This window comes from Trachemys scripta, chromosome 2 (genome assembly GCF_013100865.1).
Source record: "Trachemys scripta elegans isolate TJP31775 chromosome 2, CAS_Tse_1.0, whole genome shotgun sequence".
NCBI classification, from domain to species: Eukaryota; Metazoa; Chordata; order Testudines; family Emydidae; genus Trachemys; species Trachemys scripta.
Window position 1 is genome coordinate 27,250,486 of NC_048299.1, and position 27,424 is coordinate 27,277,909.

The 27,424-nt window shown below is 39.5% G+C and overlaps 1 protein-coding gene across 14 annotated transcripts in view; it reads left to right on the forward strand.

Annotated features, from left to right (window-relative positions):
• The window catches only part of PARD3 (par-3 family cell polarity regulator), a 658,319-nt gene that overhangs the window by 414,553 nt on the left and 216,342 nt on the right, over positions 1-27,424 (forward strand). For 8 of the 14 annotated variants that reach the window (XM_034760098.1, XM_034760100.1, XM_034760090.1 and 5 more), the window contains 4 exons: positions 4,956-5,084; positions 9,648-9,686; positions 22,069-22,257; positions 22,720-22,890. In XM_034760098.1, coding sequence (XP_034615989.1) covers positions 4,956-5,084; positions 9,648-9,686; positions 22,069-22,257; positions 22,720-22,890 — 528 coding nt within the window. The remainder of the gene's footprint in view (positions 1-4,955; positions 5,085-9,647; positions 9,687-22,068; positions 22,258-22,719; positions 22,891-27,424) is intronic. The other 6 variants (XM_034760104.1, XM_034760102.1, XM_034760103.1 and 3 more) reach the window with 1 other exon arrangement.

Below are 27,424 nucleotides of genomic sequence, written 5' to 3' on the forward strand. Positions count from 1 at the left end.
TTGAATAGGGATTGGGAGTGGCTGACTCACTACAGAAGCAGCTTTTCCTCTCCTGGAATTGACACCTCCTCATCTATTATTGGGAGTGGACTACATCCACCCTGATTGAATTGGCCTTGTCAACACTGGTTCGCCACTTGTGAAGTAACTCCCTGCTCTCCATGTGTCTGTATATAATGCCTACATCTGTAGCTTTCACTCTATGCATCCGAAGAAGTGAGGTTTTTACTCACGAAAGCTTATGCCCAAATAAATCTGTTAGTCTTTAAGGTGCCACCAGACTCTTTGTTGTTTTTGTAGATACAGACTAACACGGCTACCCCCTGATACTTGACAACATGCTCCAAAAAGCTCTCTCCCCCCCCCCAGGCTCTGTCACAATCCATCCCTCCCCTCCCCCCATTTTGAAAAGCACTTTGCAGCCACATGAATGCTGGGACAGCTGCCCATAATGCACTGCTCCCAACACAGCTGCAAATGTTGCAAGAGTGGCCACACCACTGCACTGGCAGCTGTCAGTGTGGACAGACTGCAGCGCTTTTCCCTACTCAGCTGTACGAAGACAGGTTTAACTTACAGTGCTGTACAGCTGCAAGTGTAGTCAAGGCCAAAGGGCATGTGTCTCCTGCTGCTTTGGAATCATAAGATCTGCCCTTTTCTTTCCAACTAAAAGGTGCAGCTAGTCTTTGAATGCTGGAGAAGGTGTTACAACACTGAAAAGGTGTTGAAACAAAACAAACGAAGGGAAAACAATGAGAAATGCTCTTTTTTATTTTAATGGGCATTTTGGGAAGGTTGAGAGGCTTTGAGGCTGAATATCTTGTTCAGTGTTGAGAAGCTGAGTGCTTTTGCTCTTGCAGACTCATGGTCTGTTTGTTGCTTTTTTGTTTTTGTTTTATATGGCCTTGAGGGTGTAAGGATTGCATTTGTAATTGATGACACTGCCTTCTAAAGCCTGGCATAGATGTTCTTTTATGGTTCCTTAAATGCAAATAAATTAGAGGAAAAAACACAATTGAGGGAACAGGGAGGGCCAGAGAGAAGATTTTAAGAAAAAAATAGCAATATAGAGCATCACAGATATTGGAGATAAGGAAGAACAGAGTAAATAGAGAGAGCAAATCAAAGCATATACTTGTTGTTTGATAGAAAAGTCATTTAAAAACAAATACCTGTTACCCTTACCTGCAAAATTCCCTTCTCTCTATCCCCTCTGCTCCTGCAGATGAGATCGTTATAGCATCATATTGCTTCAAGCTGGAAATTCACTTTCTGTCACTTACAATATTGAGCTTAAATAAAATGTTCTGGTGTCAAAACAGTCAGCTTGAGCAAACGTTTTCTTTTAAATATAGGTCCAAATTTGTCCCTGATGTAACTTCATTTCATTAACTCTATTACTTACATTGGGGGATGGATTTTGGCCTAATATCTTTTATTTAGATGAATTGTCACTTCCAAAATGAGTTATTTATTCTCTTTCACTTCTGTCCGCTAAGATTTCTTTTGTCATTTCTACACTTGATATCACTACATTTACCATTTATTGTCTTTCCAGCTGAGTGCATGTGACAAGATGCCAGGAGCCTAGCGCTGACCCTGTATTCTGGTCACTAAGGCACTAGCTATTCCCCCTTAGAGTGGATTTAATTGAGAGATGGGTGTGCAATGGCTTAATTAGGCAGGAGGCTGACAAGCCAGTGAGAACAATCAGCCCATCAGATGGGAACAGTTAAAGAAGAGGAAGGAAGTGCAAGGGGAGGAGGCTGGCAGGGGCTGGGGCAATGGTGCCCAAACTTTTTACCCCGCGCCCTACTTACCCCATCCATCCTCTCACCGCCACAGCCATGGTTCAAAGCCTAGGTCAGGAGAGGGGGCGTGGTTGGGGCGGGAGCCGAGGCTGGGGCTGGGAGTGGAGCCGCAGCTGGGGATGAGTCTGAAAGCCTGGACTGAAGCAGAGTTGGGGCAGAGCGGGGCTGGGTGGCGCTTTCTCCCCGCTTCCCATGGGGGCTGGCCCAGGCCCTGCTGTGCCCCCCTGAATGTTCCTCCACACCCCCCTTAGGGGTGCGTGCCCCACAGTTTGGGGACCACTGGGCTAGGGGGGATGCAGGATGTCAGGATGAGCAGATCTTTCCCTCTCTGTCCCTGGAGTGTGGGTTAAGGGGGATGTGTATATCCACTTGTATTTTGTTGCACAAGGCTGTACTGATAAACTGATAATGGAGGGGACCTAATGACTAACACACTGGTACTTATAAACATGGAAAGTATCCCGCCTGTTTGTGATGGTCCCAGGGTGAAGAAGGGAGCCTCGTTACAGTGCCATATATGCATAATACATTTTTTCAAGACACTGGTGAACTAAAGACATTTTTCTGATTCACAGCATTCCTATCTTCCCTTCATTTCTATGTTTTCCCTCCCTACCCATTTCTTTCATCCTTCCTAGAGCTCTCCCCACCCCCCCAAATCATGATTTCACCCTCTTGTTGCTTTGGTCTTTTGTCAGTCTGTAACTCACCACCTTCTACCAACACAGCAGCTACATACAAATTCAAGTAAACATAAGGCCTCTTATTGGTTTTAGTTTGCTGCTCCACCAACCTATGGAAAAGCCTAAGAAAGTGAAACTGACCAGATTTTACAAATTTCACTTTTCTAATCTTTTTTGTGAGCAGAAGCGCAAAGTGAAGCCAACAATATCTCTTGTCGATTTCACTTGGTAGCTTGCTCAGATGTTGAGCAAAGTATCAAGGGAAGAGGCAAGAAGCAAAGGCTGTCAGCATGCCAAAGCAACAGGGTTTTGCATTTCATCTATAGCATGTTTATCTGTGGTTTCTTCTCTCTGTTTTAAAGGGACAGAGTCTATTCTCAAAACCTCAAAACACGTTTCATACTTATCTACTGTGCGGCCTCTTACATGTCTGTGGAGGAATGCTAATTACAAGAAAAACTTTGGGTCTCCAGCTTTCCGCGTGATGTTTCATCAATACATTGTCCAGTAAAAGATTGTTTTGATGTGTAGTAGGTGTCACTATCAAATATTTATCTGTTTACACAAAATGTCTCACAAATTTACGTTTGCAACACATCTTTGAAGCAATTTTTAAAAATGCAGTGTTCTTTAAATAATAATCGTAACATTCTTCATAATTTGGGTGAAAAACACAGGTGAACATGCCAACATTTTACTTGGGTTTCTATTGGCTATGCAGTAGGTTTAATAAAAAAAAAAAGAGAGAGAGAAAAGGCTTTCAAAGGTATAAGGGACAGGTAGGTTCAACTCCAATTTAAAGTTGATGGGAGTAAAACTACTAACTCCCTCATGTGCCTTTGAAAATCTCCCTGGGTGTGACCATAAAGCCCTTAGTGACAGCTGGCAGGGGGGTTACAAGAATATCCTGATCCTGGAATGTGCATTCTGGTTTACCAAAGAATATCCTCTGAGGTCGTAAATGAAAGCCATGGTCACACTGGTCATTCATATCATTGTGAAATGTATGCACCAATGCTGTATGTATGAAGTTATCTATCTGTGCTAAAAATATGTTTCTGAAATCCAAATTAAGGCAGAGTGGACAAACAGGTTTCTGCCCAGCAAAGGATGTTTATTCACCTGTCTCTGTTGGTCTACATGTAAATTAAGCATTGTAAGTTAACACAATAGGGAGTCATTTACATGCAAAGTCAGCGGGAGGATGGGAAGGCAGCAGGAAGGCAGCAGGTTGGAAAATTAATTATGGGGGTGGGAAGGGGAGTTGTCCTGACTGTGAACAATAAAACAGTGTTGCCAATCCCAAATGTTCAAAAAGCATGAGTCAGGCTCACTAAAAATCATGAGATTATGTAAAAATAATAGATTTGGTATTCTTTTTATTTGCCTTCTGCTTTTTGAGACTTGAAGGTGCACTGGAGTCACATTTTGAAGCTTTCTCCACAGCTATGAGGGCTAGAAACATTTTATTTTTAAGAATGAAGGCTGAAATGATCACATATCCACTTGACTCCAGGACTTGAGCCTTTACGGAAACAATTATCATGAGACTCAAGACAAAATCATGAGAGTTGGCAACATTGGGAATATAAGGGGAAGGCAAGGAAGGAAGGGACACCCCTTTATCCTGCATCCCGGAAGTAATCGAGCAGTGAGATTACATCCATGAAAACAGGATCACAACCAGCCTTGGTTGAAATGTTCTCGGGGTGCCCAGAAACCCTTCTGTTTCCATTATTCTTACTCATGGTCTCTTGATCTTTGATAATAAACTTATGATTGGTTTCACTATATATGCATCTCAGTGCTGTGCTATTGTACAAGGAGCTGATCCTGAACTGAATCATTCAAGCTATTGAATTCCGTTGAGGCAGCATATCTGAGTGTTTTGTGGGTAAGGGGTTGAACACTACAGAGGAACGCTTCAATGGGGCTCTGGGATTGGGGTGCACATATTGCTAACCTGCAAGACAAAATAAGGGCTGGCAGAGCCCAGAGGAGCTCATTTGGGTGGATAACAGGCTGCAGGTATGAGGGAGCTGACCCACAATTAAGCACAAGCAAGTCTCCCTCTCGCTGGGGGTAACAAGGTGACTCACAATCCTGGGCACCCCGAGAACCATCACAGGGGACAGTTGCACTTCTGCCACGCATGCTCTGTTCTTGAGCATAAGGACGCCTGAGGTCTCCAGAGCTGTCATCTCTTTCTCTTGATTGCTAGAAATCATCATTAGAAATGTAAGACCAGAACAACGAATTTTCCTATTGATTCCTTGCTCCTACTGATACCATTATAAAAACTCCCATTGACTTGAATAGGAGCTGATGCAGAGTCATTATGTTAGTTCCTTCTAGATTTGTAACAGAGTTTGGCCTCCAATTGAATTGTGCTGTGTGATGGGTACAGTAATATTTTCTAATGCTGGACTCTTAGCAGTTTTATATGTTTTATTTGTCACAGGTAAATGGAGTTGATTTAACCGGCAAAACCCAAGAGGAAGCTGTCTCCCTGCTGAGAAGCACTAAGATGGGAGGGACTGTGAGCCTTTTGATTTTCCGTCAGGAAGAAACATTCCATCCAAGGGAACTGGTGCGTAAAACAGAGAGCATCTAGGAGATTTTAGATTAATTTAAACAAATGGTCTGGTCCTGATACCTGCTGGTAAATGTGTGTGCCCAGAAACGAAGACAAGAAAATCAGTTTTTGTTATTCTCTGATCATGTTAACTTTATATGAACTTTTTTTTTTTTTTTAGCTCTGGTCTTGGAATTGTATATTCACTAGAATATGTGAATGGGAGTTTTAAAATCAGATTATGATGGTGTTTTGGGAGACAGGAAATGCTTATTATAAACAAAACTATTGCATGGACTTTACTTGAATACATAGAATCATAGAATATTAGGTTTGGAAGAGACCTCAGGAGGTCATCTAGTCCAAACCCTGCTCAAAGCAGGACCACCACCAACTAAATCATCCCAGCCAAGGCTTTGTCAAGCCGGGCCTTAAAAACCTCTAAGGATAGAGATTCCATCCCTAGGTAACCCATTCCAGTGCTTCACCACCCTCCTAGTGAAATAGTGTTTCCTAATATCCAAGCTAGACCTCCCCCACTGCAACATGAGACAAGTGGATTATTTCATACCTTTCACACTCATGAGTCTGTGTTTGAAAACTTGCTATTTGTCCTACCACTTGATCAAAACATTTTCTGAGCACTTAAAAGTAGGCCAGAATGGGATATATGAATGCTATGGTACCAAAAGAGGAATTTTCAAGGAAAAAAAGGTTATTATTTTAATATAAAGCATCCCCTATGTGGTATGCACCCCCACTGTTATTAATTTAGCAGGGTAATTCACAGAATGTATTCTGAATAATTTGAGTGAAATGAAACAATCATTGTTTATTACAACACCTGTTCGACTTGCAAAGTGTATACACATATTTCCCTGATTATTATCCATGATAACTTTTATTATAAAAAGGTAGACTATGAATATAAACCATATTATGTTCTATATTCAATTAAAGTGCTGTGGTTATAAATATATAGCTATAAAATAAATTGTTTGGATGCATTTTCATAGACAGAATAAGATCAACTGCTGTGTTTTTTTGGTGTGATAAACAAATTGTTTCATTTCTACAGGATTTTTAATATCTTGAATGCAGAAATAATGAATTTTTATTTAGTATTTTAAAGCATTTAATATCAGTCCTTGCTCTGTCTTTTATCTTTCAAAACAACATTTAACCCTAAAAAAACTGTAGTGGCTGAGAAGGCTGCAAATGAGCTAAATTTGTTAGCCTAATTCTTTTGGAATGTGACTTCAAGTACTGATATGTCATGGTTTATGAAAGCTTTCCTTTAAAGACTGAATCAAATGAATGGTATGGAAAGGAAATCGTATCACATGCCTCTGAATGGCTGGAATGGTGAAAGCAATCGGTTTACAAGCTTCTGTGATGTAATTTTCACAATATTGGTAATTTACAGTAAAGGTGAATGAAAATACTTTTGTGTGTGTTGTAAATAAACTCTTAGAAAAAAGAATATACCTTAATTTTGTATATATTATTTCTATATTAACCTTAATGTTATAATGACATAATGAATAGTAATGCATATAAAATCCTGTAAAGATTTAACTTCCTTGTATATAGAATAGCCTAGAAGTACATGTTAACCTTAATATTTCCTCATTTTAATTTTAGTTTTATTGCGTATCTTTTGACATCACAAAGTGAATCAGCTCCTTTAAATGAATTGAGCCTCAGCAGCCTTCCTGCTGCTGCTGTGCTGATGCCACTCTCTGGTGCTATTTTGACAGAAGTCAGTATAGCAGCATAGTCATGGCAGGTGGTAGGTGGAGAAGTCTTTACTTACCTACATAATCAGAGGTCCAGATCATAAGCTGGTGTAAATTGCTCTAACTCCAATGGCGCTTCAGCAAAATACACTAGCTGAGATTCTAACCCAGAATGTCTGATGAACCCTGATTGCATAAAGATTTGTTCATTCACACCTTGACATGAGCAAGTTCTAGCTCTGCTCGGCTGGCAGCTGTCATAGGGCATAATGGAGAGCACGAGTAGAGAAGTGGTGAGGGAGCTGCTGAACTGAAACTTGTTCTGAAGCGGTGCTCTTCCATCTGCTAGGAAAAAATAATAAAGACAATTTGTTTGAAAACAATTCATCTTATTGACTTTTATCAAAATTTCACATATAGAAGTTTTATATGGAAAAAAAATTCTAAAACTGTCTGTTTGCTTTTAATGATAAATGTAATTTTTAACAATTGCAATACTTTGTCCTTTGTGTCCTTCCCACTTTCCCTCAGGGCCGGCTCCAGGCACCAGCCCAGCAAGCAGGTGCTTGGGGCGGCCAAGGGGAAAGGGCGGCACGTCGGGCTGTTCGGCGGCAATTGGGAGGCGGGTCCCTCTTGGAGGGAAGCACCTGCCACCGAATTACCGCCGAAGAAGAAAGTGGCGCAGTGGCGCTGCCGTCGGAGTGCCGCCGATCGCAATTGTGATTGTGGCTTTCCCCCCACCCCCCCGCCGCTTGGGATGGCAAAAACCCAGGAGCCGGTCCTGCTTTCCCTCCATCTTTTCCACGTTGCTTTATTATTTCTTACAAATAATATTGTAAGTACATTTAATGAGCAATATATAAACAGAGTTTTCATGACTGTAAATACTCCATGAACATTTACTTGATATGATCTTGTGCATAAAGCACTGGACTGGGAGTTGTCTGTTGACAGGAGCTCAATATTACAGCCATTTACACTTTGGCTACACTTGTATGGCTTATCATGCCAATAAAGAGTTCTTTAGATTTGATTCGGGGAGTCAGGAGTTGTGGGTTCTGCTTTCTGTATGACTTTTGACAAGTCACTTAGCCTAACTTTGCCTTAGAACAAAACTTACCTACATCACAGGAGAGTTGTGAAGCTTAATGTCTTTAGAGCATGTTGAGATTGTTGGCTGGAAGGCACTATGAAAGTGCACAGTATTATTTATATATAAGTAATTAAGGGAATGTTTAAGCAAAGACTGTCTTGGTTTACTGTAAAATCTGTACAGTTTGTGTTGTCATATGTGCACATGAGGGAGAATAATAATTCAGCACCAGCAGCATTGAAACTTGCACTTACATTGATCAGAATGCTCAGGCAAATAAAACACAAACGCAGGGAAGGAATTCCAAGAGGCAGGCTGCAAGTTTATTAATTTTAACTGACGGTGGTGGTGGGACTATCAGGCCCTTCCCCAGAATGCCAGGCATTTTCTTGGGTCCACTGTGTTGTTAAATGGTGTCATGCCATATAGCCAGTTAATCTGGGTTAGTCCTCTTCAGCTTAACCAATAGGACACAGACTTCCTCTGAATCCTCTTGTCCTTCCCCGTGAGGAGAATGAGGATGCCTCTAAGAGGTACCCAGTCCACAGAGGATGGAAATTATGATACAGTTCTGAGAATGTAGCTCTTTAGTGCAAGCTCTAGAGGCCCCAGGATCAGTCCCTGGTTTCAGCCAAGGTTGAGGCAGTTAGATACAGATTTAAGGTCTCTCCTTTGCCCTGTGAGGTAGTAGTTCCACCTGCCATATCTGAATCCCTTACTTATCTCTGAGAGCTGATCCTTTCGGTCTTTTATCCTCATTTGGACACTGGCTGCAAGTTGTGGCTCACTAGATGTTCACATATAACTTCCTAACATTAAATTTCTGTTCTTATTCCCAGTCCTTTTGGCCAAAAAACTGAATATCCAGGATGCTGCAAGGAAGCCAGAAAACCCCAAATAAACTCCCCCTAGCCATCTTGCCATTTTGGACTAAAGAGAAAAAATCCTCCAAATAAGGCATTTGGCTAGACCCACGGCATCCTGGAAACACTGCTCGGCAATACCTCAGCTAGAGAGAGGGAGGGCTAGGCAGCAGTAGTGGCAAGATGACCACTGGGTGCCTGGGTGGACCTGGGCCCGAGCCAGTCGGTTCCCCAAACACACCTCCAAACTGGCCTATGGGAAGAATGTTTTTCCCCCTAGGCCCGTACGCACGTGCACACTCAGGCTTTAGGAGACGTGGGTGGCAGCGGAAGGGGTCCGGAGTGGCTGAGCATGAGCACTCCCTCTCCCAACCACAGGGTGTGGCCATTCTGTTGCCAAACTCAAAGCCATGCCTCCGCTGAAAGAGGCATGGGGTATTTTGACAGCAGATATTTCTTTAAAATGTTTGCACAAGATTGTCCAGTTTTGTACCATGTAAAGTGGCCTTAATTCAGCAAGCGGAGAACCCCCCCTGAGTAGGAGAAATCTCCTTTGGCATTCAGGTAGTGTGGACAGCTGGGCTTCGTCCTGTGCCAACCACACCCTCATCACTCCTGGCAGAAATGGGGGGCACGGGGCTTGATAGGGGATGTGAATGTGGCTATGTTCCAAGGTCTGGTATAAGATTTGTTAAAGCTGTGCCTGTGCAACTCTTACTGTGTGCCAGAGTTGGGTGGCTGTGGATCCCGGAGTACAACCAGTTCCCTACACTCCCCCATCTCCGCTACATGCCAGAATTGAGACTCTCTCCCTCTGCTAATAGACAGTGAATGTGTTACGTAGCCATGTTCTTATTTATTTTCTTTTTTTTACTTCCTTTAGAGTGCAGAACAAAGCCAGTCACAAATTCCAAAGGAAACGGTAAGAGCTTTGTCTTTTACATCTCAGAAGACTCCCAAAATATTTTAAAATTTATATGGCACTTTTCCATCAAATAAAGTTTCACAGACCCTCCTTTCACATTCTATACTGTAGATGGCTCTCTCTAGCCTTACATTTTAAACTTCTCTTTATTATGTAATTTGCAGTACTATTTGAAAGCCTCCTGGTCAAAGGACAGAGGCTAACCATTCAATAAGCTGGGAATTTAGTCAGGATATTTTAAAGAATCATTATATGATTTAAGTTTGAAGAACAAACAAATAAAAAACAGGAAGTTTGAAGTTAAGGCTGACATGTATCCTTATCTCAAGCCATTGTTTGTTGTTGCAAGTGATTTTTAAGGAATTGTGATGTAAGTTAAGGAAGTAGTAAGTTTTAGAGAAGTTTGGATTGAGATCCCTTGGCAAAGTTGTGTTCAGAGATTTCCATAGATCCATTGATACTTTCCAGGCAGGAATATCAGTGTCTTAATATTAAGATACTAAAATATACTTAGTCATTTATTTCATCTTATGGAGCATTATCATAAAATAATACAATATATACTTTTCATGTCTATAGTATCTTTCCTACAGGTGATATCTCAAAAACTTTCGTATAGTTAGGTAACACAGTTGCTAAGTTAAGTAATAAATGATAGCAGGGAGATTTTAAGAGTTAGAGGGAAGGGAGAAGAGAGATTTGGCTGGATGTGAAGTAAGATGGGGAATTGGTGAGAGATAGAAAAGCTATTTCATGTGACAGGACCGCCTTCCGAACAGGGGTGAGTTTAGGTGCAGAAAGAAAGTCAGGCCTAGGTGAGCAGAAGGAATGAGAAGAGGAGTGGAGAGTGCATGTCAGTGAGGTAATTTGAAAGAAGACTTTTAAAAGTTATCAAGTCCAGGAGGGCAATTTTCAATTGGATCCTGAAATACATAATGGGGCAATGAAATTCTATAAAGATGGGCTTAATTTTGCATTTATTGGACATTTGAGAATTGGGCAGCAGCATCCTCCATATGTTTGGCAACCTGGAACTTGAGGAGGCTATGGAAAAGGTAGTTGTGGTAGTCAAAGGGAGAGACAACTGAAGACGTATTTCTGGGTGGGAATAAAAACTGGACTCAATCTGGAAGTGAGAATTTGTAATGGACAATGATCCTTCACCCACCTACCTCCATTTTGCAAATTGTTTTTGTGCTGGAGTAATTATGACCCAAAAATAGTTTAGAACTATCACATACAGTATAATTTAGATATTTCTACAAAGGAAATTTTCCCCAGCTGTAAATCAGTAACACAGTCACTGGTTTATTTGTTTTTTAAAACGTGTTTGTTTTGACTGCCTCTCCCTACTCTCCTTGGTTCTGCCTTATTCCCTGTTTAGTTCTCCTGTCTCTAGCTGTCAGGCCTTTCAGATTCCAACTCATACAGTTTCTGTTTTTGCATACACTTCCAGTTCTTCTGATGCTAGTTGTAAGTTTTGTGTCATGGAATTCACAGTAGAAGGCAGAGCGAAAATAGTAGCAATAAAAGCAGTGAAGATGCTGGATCTGTGTAGATCAGGAGAGACAGGTGAAATACAAAAAAATCTGCTCTTTTAGATTTAAAAACAAAACTGCAGTAGACAATCAGACCCTCCCAAATATTTGAAAATCAGTTTTTATTTCATTTTTCTGTGGGCTCTGAAATCTTTAAGTATGAGTCCTTCCTTGCCAGCCAGTCCAGAAGAGTATATGACTTTAGATTTCCCTCACTTTCACAAGATTATAGGCTCTGATTATTCCCATAATAATAACAGCAATCAAGAACTTCCCCAAGTCATTAACCCTGCAGCATCTAAATTTGATCATCAGTCACCCACCAAGAAGTACACCTTCATTTCTATCTGCAACCAAGCCCCAGCTAAGCATAAGGTCTTACCTTCTGCTTCACTGATGAATGAGAGAGAAGCCAAATTACTCCTGAACCATAGGTTTTGCCTATATGACATTTTAAAACCTTGGTTTCAGACTCTACTAGCTGCACCACTTTGATGGCCAATAACAAAACAAAATGGAAGAGATGAACCTGTTGCTCCACAGGATGATTGTTTGAAATGTAGGAGATTGACCTTGTTTTAAAAAAAAAACTAGTAATTTGTCATTAAATTTCTGTTTTGAAGCATAATTAATCTTGTTACAGAGCATTGAAATAAACTGTTAATTATACTGTGTAAAACATCTGCCAATTAATTCCCCTCCTCCCCCTTCTCTTTGAAAGTTAATTGTGTTTGGGTATTATTTTGCATTTACAATTGTTTTCCTCTGTTTATTTTCTAAATTCAAACCTGCAAGTTACCTGCATGTCAGTGTACTGCTAGGAAAACAATAATTTCCAGCTACTTGAGAATTTTACATTAAAGAGAGTTATGGTCTAGTGCAGCAGTTCTCAACCAGGGGTCCAGAACCCCCTGGGGGCCATGAGCAGGTTTCAGGGGGTCTGCCAAAATAAGCAAGAGAGGGGCCAGCATTAGACTCGCTAGGGCCCAGGGCAGAAAGCCAAAGCCCGAGTCCCACCACCTGGGACTGAAGCCGAAGCCTCAGCATCTTAGCTTCACAGGGCCGCCTGTGGCACGGGGTGTTGGGCAGTTGTCCTCTTGTTTCCCCCTAACGCCGGCCCTGGATATGCAGAAAAACAGTTGTTGTGGCACAGATGGGCTGTGAAAGTTTTATAGCATGTTGGGGGAGGAGGGACTCAGAAAGAAAAAGGTTGAGAACCCTTGGTCTAGTGGTCAGAGTCGCGGAATGAAAATTGGAACACCTGGATTCCATTTTTTGACTTTTCCACTGGTTTACTTAGCAACAATGGAAAAAGCACAGTCTCTCTGGATGCAGTTTCCACTTTTGTAAAATTGGCATAAATGAACCTTACCTCCAAAACAACGTGGTTGTGAGGTTTGATTAATGCCTTATTTCCTAAGTCCAGCTAAAATAGAAGGATGGTCTTGGGATTAAGGCACTGGTTTGGTCATCAGATCTGGGTTTGTATCCTGGCTTTGACAAAAAAGGGGAGAAAGCACATAAACCTTCCTAGCTGAGGAGTCTGTTACTGTCATTTACAATAAGGCTCCTTTAGACCACTCTGGCAAGGTAAAGGAGGCTTAAGAACAGATTTAAAAATTTTATTAAGATGATGTTAAAAAAAATAGTGAACAGAGTGTGAGCATAGAAGTTTCTGGTTATCAGGTAATAACATACAGATTATCGAGGGTGCAAAGTTTGGTTTAAGAATACATAATCTGCAATATCCCCAATTGGGGGTAAAAGCTTGATGGGTCAAAGTACATCCATTGACATATGAGGATATGAAGTTCATATAGTGGCTATGTTCGGGTGTGGAGTATAATGAGTGGATATGATGATGAGGATGGATTGACCCTCATTTGGTGAGATTTAATATTCAGGGAGTTTATGGTTCCAGTTCATATGATCCAACGCAGAAGATCACTTGGTCCCTTTCTCGTAGTGGGAGAATGATGTCACTCTGACTCACGCCTCCTGGTACTGTCGGTGGCCGGACTAACAATGGGAACCTTAGCAGCCTGCTTCCTTAGTTGTTACATTTCTGCTCTGCCTCAGGGACAGAGCCTGCTTCACACAGACTTACACCTCCAAGCCCCGGATGCAGCAACAGCGAGTGACAGGGAGAGAGTGAGTGTGTCTCACTTGTTCGCACGCAGGCACGTGCCCAGCCCCACCCCCTTAACATCTCTCCAGGGACACATGCATGCTCAGCCTCCCGCTTCCCCTCTGTGGTGATCTTCTCTGTTGCTGGCTGCTCCCAACAGACGCACCCGGGCTGCTGCAGAAGGGGCATATGTTCCCCACAGATTTCTTTGCTCCCCCATTTTTCCACGGACGAGCCATGAAATCTGCAGAAGGTATGAATTCTGCACCCCCACAGGGGCACAGAATTCCCCAGGGAGTAACATTGATATTTTGCCTAAGGGGAGTAGCATAGGTTCTGATCACTTCTTTTAGAGGTAATTCATACAGATCTTTAGTTTACATCGAAGCTTTGCCCTATAGAAGAAATAGAACTGTCTCTTTCACAAGGAGCCTGAATTTCTTACAGGTGCTGAGCACCTATGTACCCCATTGAGTTCATCTGGAGCCATAGGTGCTCAGCGTGTTTGAAAGTTGAGTCCATGCAGTATAGTCTGAATAGTTTTAGCTTATATGCGTATACAGAGGACAGTACTGACATTTCATGTGGGATGTTATTACCAGATGGGGAGAGATTTGCCTGCTGATGAGGTTGGCAGTGTTATTTTCTCTTATGTTGATTGTCTGTATCATGAATGATTGATGCCGATTATTTTTTATAACTTCTTGTTATATACAGGAATATATGCAGCTTTTGTCTTCTAATAATTTGGTACTGATAGCAAGGGATGTGAGGATGATTGCACTGGCTTCAAAGGTTTTTTTAGGGTAGTTTTGAATGGCTTCAGATTACATTTTTAATAAAGATGCAGTCTAAAAAACTGATGGCTTTTTAAAAAAGAAAGAGAATCTAATCTTCTGCAGGATACTGCTGTGTTTACACTCTCTTACCATTGGACATAAAATATTACTGATTGATTTATATGGAGTATTAAAGAAGAGAATTGAGCCAGCAGTCCACGGTGAATGATGTATATAACAAATTTAACATTTAACATTTTCTGTTTGTGAATTTTCTTGAAATGAATGAGTTAATAATTTCCGCGGATAATTCCTATCCTGTAGTCCAGGGGTCAGCAACCTTTCAGAAGTGGTGTGCCGAGTCTTCATTTATTCACTCTAATTTAAGGTTTCGCTACCAGTAATACATTTTAATGTTTTTAGACGGTCTCTTTCTATAAGTCTATAATATTAATTAATAATTAATATAATATTAATTAAACTATTGTTGTATGTAAAGTAAATAAGGTTTTTAAAATGTTTAAGAAGCTTCATTTAAAATTAAATTAAAATGCAGAGCCCCTGGACCGGTGGCCAGGACCCGGGCAGTGTGAGTGCCACTGAAAATGAGTGCCGTAGGTTGCCTGCCCTGCTGTAGTCAATCATGAGCAGCTCGCCAAACGTATAAGATGCTTGAAATTTGAAATTCAATCTGTTTGTTAGATTTGATTGGGCATGTAAGTCGCATGGTATTTTGTTCCCTGGTTGTATGTGTAGATTTTAAGATTAGGTTTCTAATTTGAACACTCATGTTAAAAATGTAAAGTTTTCTTACTGCACTGTGGGCTCTGAAGTCTTCAAATATGAGTTCTTCCTTGGCACTCAATCCAGAAGGTGTTCACTGAGAGGTGAAGTGGCTTGCCAACATCACCCAGAAAGTCAATTGAAATACTTTGTTTCCATGACCATTCCTGCCAATGAAATTGTTTGGTAGAATATTGGCGGAAAGCAAGCCTATAGGGGCGTAAACACAGGGCATGGGATATTTAATTTTTTTTTTAATTATTCAAGAGAACAACCATGTAAATTTTTTTTATATTGCCTCAGCTTTATTAACATCTTGTATAGCAAGCTGGTGGCTCAATATGGATTTAAATTAAGGTCACCATCTTTACAAATTTGGCCTCTGGAAAAAAGCAAGTCTGTCACAATATCATACGGTAGATATCCAACATAAGGACATAAGAATTGCCATGCTGGGTCAGACCAATGGTCTGCCCAATATCCTGTCTTTCAACAATGGCTAATACCAGTTGCATCAGAGGAAATTAACATAACAGGGAAATTATCGAGTGATCCATCTCCTGTTGTCCAGTACCAGCTTCTGGCAATCAGAGGTTTAGGGACACCTAGAGCATGGGTTTTCATCCCTGACCATTTTGGCTGATAGCCATTGATGGACCTATCCTCCATGAACTTATTTAATTTCTTTTTTTAACTTGTTTATACTTTTGGCCTTCACAACATTCCCTGGCAACGAATTCCACAGGTTGACTGTATATTGTGTGAAGAACTTCTACCTTATGTTTGTTTTAAACCTGCTGTCTATTAATTTTATTGGGTGACCCTTGTTTCTTGTGTTATGTGAAGGGGTAAATAACATTTCCTTATTTACTTTCTTCACACCATTCATGATTTTCTATCCTCATCTCATGATGCAACATCAAAATGTTCTGTAGTTGCTTTACACAACACTGCGATGTGATGAAGCTGACCCACCCTGAAAGATAATTTTAGGGTAGTTTTAATACAGTGTTTGTAGTATGTGGCCATAGCCAAGTCATGGATTGCTTTGTGGATTCTAGCATGAAAGTCAACAAGGGAAGGAATTGTAGATAGTTTGTGTGTCCTGAAGAAAGTTTTCCCTGGTCAGCCAAAGAGAGCAAAGGGTTGGGGCTTGCTGAGCCAAAAGCCATTTCTATCATGACAGTTGTGGTCCCCTAGAATCTCCAGGTCCCCTTACTCCCATACTCAGTGCCCTTATACACTGATGTTGCCTCCATTGGAAGTTGTAGTGTGCTCTCACCACAAACTGCTGCAAAGCCAGAATTTTTTTCCTTTGGTTCGCTGGCTTTCTCTCAGATAGGTCAGCTTTCGCTGTCTTCCAGGTCATGCTATGGGAGAACTGTTCAGGGTTAGGATCCTCTGTGATCAGTGTGCTGGGCACTGAAGTTCTTTCATGAACAGGAGATAGCTTGGAAAGAAGAGCTATTTTATGGGCTTTCTGGGTTGAGCCACATGCCATTGGATTAGTGCCCAGGTTTTCAGTTCTACAGTACAGAAGTCTGTGAAGTATCAGGGTTATTTTTACCACTACTTATGGGTTTTAGTACATAGTGTGGGAAAAGTTTGAGTAAGAGCAAAAATTTGAGATAAGAGCATATTCGCTTTAATTGTACCCATTGTAGTAGCTACCACTGACCATTACCTGTGTGATCCAAAGTAGTTGATTACACTGATTTCACCCGTTTCACAGAGTTTAGAAATGTATGATAAGCAGTTTGCTTATAGCAGTGGTTCTCAATCAGGGATACCTAGAAGGCTTCCAGGAGGTACATCAACTCATCTAGATATTTGTCTAGGTTTACAAAAGGCTACCAAAAGGCACTAGTGAAATCAGTACAAACTAAAATTTCATACAATGACTTACTTCTACTGCTATACAGTATACCCTGAAATGTAAGTACAATATTTATATTCCAATCTATTTATTTTATAATTATATTGTAAAAATGAAAAAGTAAGCGGTTATTCAGTAATTGCGTGCTGTGACAGTTCTGTATTTTTATGTCTGATTTTATAAGCAAATAGTTTTCAAGTAAGGTGAAACTAGGGGTATGCAAGACAAATCAGACTCCTGAAAGGATTACAGTAGTCTGGAAAGGTTGAGAACCACTGGTTGATAGAGTTCTGATCAATTGATTTAAATATTGATTTTAAACTAGTTATAACAATGATTGTAAGTGAATAAATCCACAGGTCAGAACAGTAGTCGTGTGATCGTAAAAAGAAAAATATTAGTATAGACAAGCAGTGGTATTCTTATACCCAGGTAAATAAGAAAACACATGGAAATACTTAGACTTCTGCTTTCACAATGCTTTAATTTCATACTAAATGAAAATCACATGTTAGCATTTTTGTTACTTTGAAAAACGTCTGCAAAATAATCTCTCTTGCACTTCTATTATCCATTTTAAGCATTAAATTGAAAGCATCTTTGAAGATGGAGTATCTGTGTTTGCTATCAAACTGAAATGTCTTTTGCATGGCTATGAACCCAAATCCTTTGCTTTAGAATGAATCACAACTAGTAAGAGAGCAGGATTACTTCAATGCTAGTTCAGTAAACACTACTAAACAAATTCCTAACTTAATCTGCATATAACATGCAAATAATTTCTCTTTGCTGAGATTAAAATTTAAGCAGACCACATTTCCCATAAAATGTTTTTTTTAAAAAACCCACTAATTTCAAATATAGTTTTTGATATTTAGCAGCTGCTATTTGATTTGTACAGACTGCAGTCTCTGCCAGATGTGACATATTAACTTAGCCAATATGAATGATGAGACTTGGTATATATGTGCAAATAAGATTCATTATTGTTTGTTTAACATATGGAGGAAATTAAAATACTTAACCTAGGAAGAGTTAGGGAGGGAAAGAGAGCGCAAGATTTTTTATATTAGTCAGTTTTGAGGAAATTCAAGATAAGTTCTACATCAATTTATAACTAGACAAATAGACACTCTAAGCCAGTAAAACCTATAATGCGCAAAAAAAAAAAAAAGTGTAACATACTACAAGTCACTTTCTTTCTCTTTTTAAAAGTATTTTTTATCAGAGGGAAACATAGATGGAATCTCTGTGTGTCACTTTTAAATCGATGGACAATGTTTTCTCCACTGGAGGCCCAATTTCATGTCTAAATGAGCTCCTCTTATTGTATTTGTCTTTAATGCATATCCACCACAGGACTCAGAAGTTTTCAGTGTTCCTTCTCAGGAGAGGCCAAAAACTGAAATTGCAGGGGTGTGTTGCAGACCACCCACGTGCACTGTTTCTAGTACATCTAGCCATCATACATCTAGCCAGTACTTACATAAATACTAAATTTTGCCTCCGGGAAAACAATTCTCTGTAGACAAAATGAGCTGCTATTGACTCCTTTTAACTCTTGTGTTTGTAGATGTATCTACACGTGTGTGTGTGTGAGTGTGAGTGTGTGTGTGTGTGTATCTATATATGTAGACAAAGACACAGAGATGGAGAGAGAGAGTGTTGTGATGAGGTTTGGTTTAAGGGCTTGCTTAATATGAAATTGGAATCATCCACATAACTCATGAGTGGCAAAGCCATAAATGATTTTTGCAGGTCATTCGAAACAAGTGTCAATAAAGCCTTCACATCACATCAAACCAAACTATCATGTGTCCTGTATATGTCACACATAACTGAATAAGTATTTTAGAAATATTTCAGACAATTTTCATGAATTTTATTGAGACTTTTTTAAATCTAACGATCTGTAAAGCCATGATCTCTTAGTACCATGAACCCAACTGTACAGGCCTCTGAGGAAGAGAAGAAAATAATGCATTCTAAAAGTCTTGTTAAAATGCAGTAAAATTCCTTTCAATACATAAAAATGCTATGATTTTAGAGTCAGATTATACTGGGACTTTCTAAGGCTACAAGCAAAAGACAGAAGCGGGACTCTTCCCTTTCCAGTGATGTAAGGCTACCATTTCTAGCTCTAGTGTCACCTTAAACCTATCACTTGTCCAGAACTAAATATATCTGTTCTTAGCTTTGGGTCAGTGTAATTTTGAAGCCAAAATTCCACATTTGGAAGAAAAGAAGAAAACTTCTCTTTTGGCGATTGGCTTACAAACTATTAATGCTAAATGGAGGCTGATGGCATTGCCCTAAGGTTTGGAATGTTACAAGCTGCAGCATAGATGGACTAATGGAGGCAGAGTGCGGGTAGAGTGGTCAAAGTTAGGTTAAGTGTTTAGAGGCTTCAGGTAAATGCAATTTATAACATAGTTGTATAATTTATCACATGGGTATCATCATCATGTATGTAGGATTGTATATATGCTAATGAAAAATGAGTTTAGTCCTTAAATGGTCTGCTTTTTATTCTATAAATAATTTAGAGATATGTGTTCTTTCAATCTGAGTGAGTGTACAAAGCTTTTTAACTCAATGCTTTGAAAGAAATCAAGAATGAACTGGAGTTTGCCTGAGAGCCCCATGATAAATTTAATTTCTGTTCATTTCTTTATATATTATTGCAAAGTAACAACAGACAAGTTTCAGTGACTTAGTTACTGCTGAGAAAAAATGATGTCTAAGCTTCCTCAGAGAATGAACCTTGTCTGTAGAGAATGCCGCCTGCTTCGTAACCACAGCAAGCCCCTTTGAAAACTCATCCCAGCTTGATTGAAAATTGCTTCCCCCATTAGGTGGGAGTAGTTTGTTGATTTCTCCATCCCATGCTGATTATTCTTTAGCTGATCCCAGACGAGGTCTTGCAAAGAGAAGACTTCCAAGCAGGAAATTTCTCTACAGGGATAGCAGCAGGAAGTGATAAGAAGGAGATGCTGTTACTAAAATGATAAAATGGACTTAGCAGATTGTCAGTGGTTCCATTTTTACCTTTGTGGAAAATTACAAGTTTTATGATCATTCTAAAATCAGGGCTGAGTTATTTATGGCAGTTTAGGACAGAAACATCATCTGTTCTTTATCTTATTACTTTTTATCTCCATATTCAATGTATCTAAACACCATCACAAGTTTGTTCTAGTCAAGAAAGTTTATAATTTAAATGTATACTATATTCATATTATATTTAAAAAGTAGAAAATTTATCTCAAATATCACTTATTATGAATTGATGCAAGGTGTGAATTTGAAGCCAAAAATTCACCTACATATTTTATCACCCATCGAATTTTTATTACAAATTACATACTTGAGCAGCTTCATTCATTCAGTTGAAGTCATTTCAGATGACCTTTCCTTCAGCAGACTAAGTCTGAACAGAATGTTGTATGGTTGCTAATTGTTTTGGACATGGTGTGTGAAAAATCTTAAGGGAGGTGAATGTTGTTCAGGGATCACAGTACATAGATTCTCTTGTGTGTTTATTTCAGGCATGTCAAAGTATATGAAGCAATAAATTTTTTCTGCAGATCAGCTAATCATGAAAATAATGTTGAGGTGTTTGATTGACATACTGAAGCTGTTAATTTGGAGTGTATCAAGATCAAATGGAAGTTATTGCAATTAGGCAGTGATTGTGTTTTATTTTCATTTTAAATTTTCAAATGCCACATTTTACATTTTTGTGCATTTTAATGCTGTTGAGTGATGTTCTTGGTGCAATTTTTATAGTTTTTAAATTGAGATTCTTACTGTTCAATATGACTTCAATGCAAATTTTATTTTCTTATAATTGTTGGTATATTATTGTTGGCTAGGGAAAATTTTAGTACAATCTGTGTGTTTCCATGCTCTGCAGCATTGTGATTACCAATTAAAGGGGCATTGTCAATTTAAAATTAGCTGTTGTTATGGCTTTGCCTCAGTGTACCAGGTCTTGACACCCAACCTCTCAGGGAGGGTTAGGGGTAACAAAAATGATCCCACTACAAAGAAGGTGGATGAACTAGATGACCCACCTAGAGGCTCCTAACAACGCACACAATTCTGTATCACATATCTTTGGAAACAGGAGGCTGTCTCATATATTAATATCTCCTTTTGTATGGTGGAGTGGCACAGTATAGACTGTTTTATTTCAATACTCACCAGTCTCCGTGTGTAGTGCTTACTGTTATTTCAAGCATCTCTTTTCACTCAGATGTCTTTAGAAGAATTTTGCATGGAAATTATGGTATATAGAAGGGAAAACAAACTAGTTGATCTAACATCCCCTCCCCAGCTTGACCTCTCTCTGTCTGCACGGATATGTGAATGCTGCTCCAGTTCTGGCTACTCAGTGGGCCACTGCCCCTCATAGCAGTAAGCAGCCAACTCTCCTTTGCAGTAGTTGCTTGGGCTGGCCTCATCTCAGCTGGAGGTGAAGTTGGAAGCCAGCTGCCTGCAGTTGAACAGCTAGGAGGAAGCGTGGATGGGTGTCACTGAGCAGCTGCCTGCCACATAGTCCAGGGACATTGGCTGGGATAGTAGTTCCTTGGGATGGATTTTCTAAAACTGTGCTCATGAATTCAGAAAAGAGGGCATGGGATGTATTCAGAGGAATCCGGGACCAGAGGGGTGGGGGGAGTAAGAACAGTGGTGAGGGGCTGAGCAAGGAAAGAAAGGAAATAGTGGTTGGTTGGACCCAGCCTTGACTGTGCAGTTTTTTTTGGCTCCCGAGAGCAAAAAGGTTTCCTGTTGCTGATCTCAGCTGTAACATTTTTCAAGACATTTATTTTAATGCTGCTAATTCCAAATGTAGAAATTGGGGCAAGCGAGTAATATTTATCTATCTTCCTGCTGTTTGTTTCCTCCTGTATTTTCAAGTAAGAAAGTATAATACTTTAAATACTTCTAATACAGTTTACCTCTGGCTAGTAAAATGATTAGTGTCAATATTGAAAGTGCTTCATATATATGGCACTTAAACCTTTTTACTAGCCAATGATGGGTTAAGCATATGCGCACGCGGACACACACTCTCTCCCCCATCTGGTTCTAGGAATCATCTGGAGGTGATACCAGATGCTCTATTAATGTGGATTTCTCCATGGAACTTCAGTGGGAAATATTGTGATATTGCAGTTAAAGAACATTTCTTTAACAGTACCTGTAGCTGGAAGACAATTGCAAGCAAAAAACATTTTAAAATAATGCCACGCTAATCCTTTCCTGACAGAAATCAGAGGAAGAAGATCTTGTTCTTACACCCGATGGCACCAGGGAATTCCTGACATTTGAAGTTCCACTTAATGATTCTGGATCAGCTGGTCTTGGTGTCAGTGTCAAAGGTAACCGGTCAAAAGAAAACCATGCGGATTTGGGAATCTTTGTCAAGTCCATTATTAATGGAGGAGCAGCGTCCAAGGTAAGAGGAATATCCATCTGTCTGTTTTCCCACTATTTAGGCCACAGCTTTCAGGAGAATGGGATTTCTGTGTTCATTGGAAACAGTATTTTCTAATTTCTCTCTCAAATGTAACTTTTAGATTGCTACTCAGATTCACATATTTGTGTGTCTCAGGATTTAAACAACCTTTAAAAGCTCTCTGGAAGGAAGAAAGCAATCACTGGCATGTTTCAATTAGTATGCTATTTGGGTAAACAGATTATGATAATTGCTTGAAGTGCAAATGTATAAATGATTGGAACAGACACTTCCTACAATGGCTGCTTAAAAGCTTATTATACCAGTGTTCATTTGGCCATAAACTATTAGGATTAAGCGAAGTTGGTTTGTGGTTTTTTTTTTTTTTTTTTTACTAAAGACATAAACTTCCTTTATCGCACATTATTTTATGTGACTGACCGCTACCTTTTCTTTTGCCAGGATGGCAGGCTTCGAGTGAATGATCAGCTAATAGCAGTAAATGGAGAATCATTATTAGGCAAGACAAACCAAGATGCTATGGAAACCCTAAGAAGGTCCATGTCTACAGAAGGAAACAAACGAGGAATGATTCAGCTTATAGTAGCTAGAAGAATAAGTAAATGCAATGAGGTAAAGAATATACTCTTTATTTAGTGTCTGAAAGCTTTAAATACTTTTGGATATTCTTGTTGATATAAGATTTGATGGTTCTTTCGAGGCCAGGAAAATAGTACTTGAGAATCTACAAGAATGTAAAAAGAACAGGAGTACTTGTGCCACAAGTACTCCTGTTCTTTTTGCGGATACAGACTAACACGGCTGCTACTCTGAAACCTACAAGAATGTAGTGTGGAATTATTTCAATTTCAGTTTTATACACATTAAACTTATTACCAGAACAATGAAGTTTATTTCTCATGAGTATATTATTTCTTTTTGAGCATATTTATCAATAAATAATAGGAAACACTACATAGAGGTACATTGATTTTGTAATTGGATTACACTATCAATGTGAGTATAGGAGTTTTTGTGCAATATTTTTTTCTCAAATGCAATTTATGCTTTTATACTTTAGGTTTAGTGGTCTTTCTTTTTTCATTCTCAAAACTGTTTTTAATTTGTGATCAAATGATCTTAGTGTTAACTGCCTTCTTACCATCTGAAGTATAGGTTATTAGAGAGAAAACCAGCACAGATTTATATTATTTCTTATACTTGGGGATCCAGATTTTCTCATCTCATTAGCACTGAAGGAATTCTGACTTTTTATATTGGTCTTATCCTATCTAATCAGAAGAATTGTTGGGGAGAGGGAAAATCTCACTCAGCGATTTTTCAGGAAGTCTTCCATTTCTGTGTGCTTTAAAATTTTTTGTCTGCTTCTACATGCTGAGGATGAAATGTTCTAAATTTGGGTAATATAGGGCTTATTAAAAGGTCTATATGAAGGAAATCTGCCAATTCTTAATGGAAGCTTAGCAAATGTGTTGGGATAATATTTTTATAAATATAATGGGGCAAATCCAGCCCTGGTATAAGTCAGCAGGATTTGTGTACGCACTTACATTAGAACTGGATTTGATTAAGAAGAGATTTTGAAATTAATCATGGTTACTACACAAAAGTCACATGTCAACAATAGCAAAACTCAGTCTGTTTCTCCTGATTCCAGCCTGGAAATCCTGTGCCTGACATAAATATAATAAAATGTACTTGTGAGGGAGAGAGGGTTGTGTCCACTTGGCTCTCATTTACCAGTTTTGTAGCTTTCCCAACCCCTAGGAGGGTTAGTGAGATGAACCATGGTGACCTACCTGGTTCAGTGTTGTGCAGTTATTGGCACTGCCTGCACCCTTGGTAAACTGTAGTTAAGCAAGATTTTTTGAGACTACTGTTTTCTCCTGGAATGCTTACTTTCACCACGTTTGCCAAAAGCAAAACATGGTGGCTGTGGAATTTGCATGATGGAATGTAGCTTTCACAGGCCAAAAAATGACCTTCCTGCCCAGTAGGAGAGATACAGGCCCAGTTGCTTACAGTCGCTATGCCCAGGAATATAAAAAGAAAAGCAAAAACTCTTCTCGGGTGGGTCCCACAGTCCTCTCCCTAAACTGCCTTTTGTCATTTATTTAGGAACAGTCCAGTCTTTAAACTCCAAGCTGATGGCCACCAGGACTGGGATGCATCCCCCCACTTTTATGTACAGCATTAAGTAATTGACAATTATTTTCCTACCTGAGAAGTATCATATGTTGGTCATTTCTTGGACTGTGCTAGATTCTGGCTGCCAGACTTATAAACCTATAGTGTGGCAAACCTTACGTCAGCAACAGTGGTGAGCATTACTCTCTGGTGGCAAGTGTGTCATCCTGAAATCTCTCTCCAGCTGCCACCTAACCATTATGCAGCCTCAATAAAGTTTTATTTGAAAAGTGCTCTGAGCTGTGTCCCAAACAAACCATCCACATGCCAGCAAGTCTACAAAATAGAAGGGATGGCATGGTGAAGTCCTAGACTAATGCAACTCATCCAAAGAGGGGTGTGCTTCAAAAAGTATTCGCATCAGGAGTCGACTTCTGCATTTTCAGATGGTCATAAAGAAAATTCTACCTCTTGTCATAGTAAAATATTAGAGAAAAGACAGTCTGTCTTGCCTTTTTGGAGGATCTGGTCAAAAATGAAAGCGTGCTTGTATTCTCAAGAATGTATGTAAAAATTGCACTTTCCTGTTTGACTAGTGGTATTCCTTGTGTTTGTTAGAGTTGTATCTGCCAACTTTGGTGACAAAAAATAGTTTATGTTCCTGTTAGTCTTGCAGAGCCAACACAAGATGGAGGGAGCTAGATTATGTATGTTTCATCTTGTGTATCGTCAAAATTGTTTATTACTATTGCAATTACCTAGGGGTTTGCCTGCAATTTGGCCTGCAAAACCATTAAAAGTGGTGATCATTCCTATGAAGTAAGAATCCTGCTTAGCTCTCAGTCCACAGATTGTATTTGCCAGGCTAGCTGATAGAAAAAGCTTCTTTTTTTAAGATGCCAGCCCAGTAAACAATTTTGCAATTTGAAAATCAAGGTGGGTTCTTTCATAATACTGTCTTGTAACCCTGCCTGTTGTTAGCAATAAGATAGAATCAGTTGGATATTAAGGATGTGGGGTACATGAAGCTTACCTATTGAATTTTTTTAAATTCCTTGTAAATATTGTTTTCAATGGTTATCTTTTTACTTGTAAAATTAGTCCATTTAATCTGGAGTTGGGGGCCTGGGGAGAGAGAAGGATAGAGAGAATAAAGTGGAAGTGTAGAATAGCACATTTTAGAGTCCCTTTTCAGAGCAGAATTTCAGTCTAAGGCCTAATCCTGTTTCCTCTGAATGAAATAAGTTTTTGACCATTCAATGGAATGGAAGTAAGATTAGTAGACATGGTTCTACAAGGGACAGATAGTTAGATTTTTAAATTAAATAGCATCTTTACATTTCTATAATCTGAGCTTACTTCAATTTGAGTAGTTTGAAAGGTTTGGAAAGCTTTTTCAAATATTTCATTTGTTATATTCACATTATTTTTATACAACTCCAGTGCCACACTAAGCTTATAAAGCAATTGAAGCTACAATAACTGCTGTAAAAACTACATAAACATCACATTTTGTCTTAGTCAACATGCTAACGAGGCGATCATTTGTATTATGTATGTTGCTAGCACAGAGGTGATGAGTATATATTTTAAACATTCTGGGTTTTTCTGGTTGTTGGTATTTTAAATAAACTTAATAAAGTTACATCTTTAGCTAAAATCTATATTATCAAATTTAAATTTTTTGGGTACTCTGTGATACATAACATAAGAGCAGCCATAGTGGGTCAGACCAATGGTCCATCTATCACAGCATGCTGTCTTCCAACAGTGACCAATACAGGTGCGTCAGAGGGAATGAACAGAACAGGTAATCATCAAGTGATCCATCCCCTGTCACCCATTCCTAACTTCTGTGCAACAGAGGCTAGGGATACTTCAGAGCATGGTTTTGCATCCCTTCCCATCCTGGCTAATAGCCCTCCGATGTATAAGTAGTATTGTATATTGACCCCCCAAATATACTGGAAAACTGAGGCACAGAAAGGTTAAGTGATGCACTCAGTGTCAAACATCAGTAGCAGAGCTGGGTAGAGTTTGCAGTAGGATGGTCTTAAAATTAATATTGGCTATATTTAATAAAGGTTTCTGGACCTGCCAGCAGGTTTCTAATGATCTATCAACCAGCTTTCTGCCCACTTAGCACATTGATGCCTTGTGTCATGGGGCCAGCATTTCCTGTTAAATCATTGCGGTGCCTAAGATGTAAAAAGAAATGCCTGGCTCCTTACATTAGGGGTTTTTTTTATTATTATGCTGGTTGGACAGACAGCTGGCTTCTGTATCACCGTAATGTGTGCACAACCCTCAAGCACCAGCATCCGCCAAATCAGCACAGCTGTCAGGCATATGTATTGAACCCAGAAAATAAGAATAATCATTATTTGCTCAGCTCTATTTCCCCTTCTCCCTCCATCCTGGACAGCTTGCAATGACAGATACCCACACTGGCACTGAGTTACTCATTGTATGGGACAGGTGAATATCTGCTATCAGGAGGGAGACTAGTACATGGTCACTCATGTTGCAATAAGACAAAGGTTTACATAGTCTAATTAACTTATTCAATTAAGAATTTTCAAGAAATTTTTGAGACTCACTTATCTCCAAACATGCCAAAAGAAAACACATTTGGTAGATTTCTGTGCTCCTAAATCCTTTCTGTGTCTCTGCTCATCTCTCTTCCTCCTGCCTTCCGAATGCAGACAGAGCACAGCTCAGAGCTAGAGAGCAAGCCCCTGCCCTCCTCTATTTTAACACTAAAGTGATCGGAACTGGCTCACCTGTCCCACTCATCACTTTGAGGTAATTTGGGTGCATTATAGAGGGAGGAAACGGGGCAAACAAATTAGCCTTCCTGCTTGTATATGTGTGAATGCATTTAACGCTAGTTGCCATACTGAGACATAAAGTACATCCATATTCCAACCTCCAGTCTCTCTTGGAGTGGATAGTGCCACTAATTATCGATTCTGTGTCAGAAAAGTTATCTCAAGTAGAATGGCCAATTTCTTAAAAA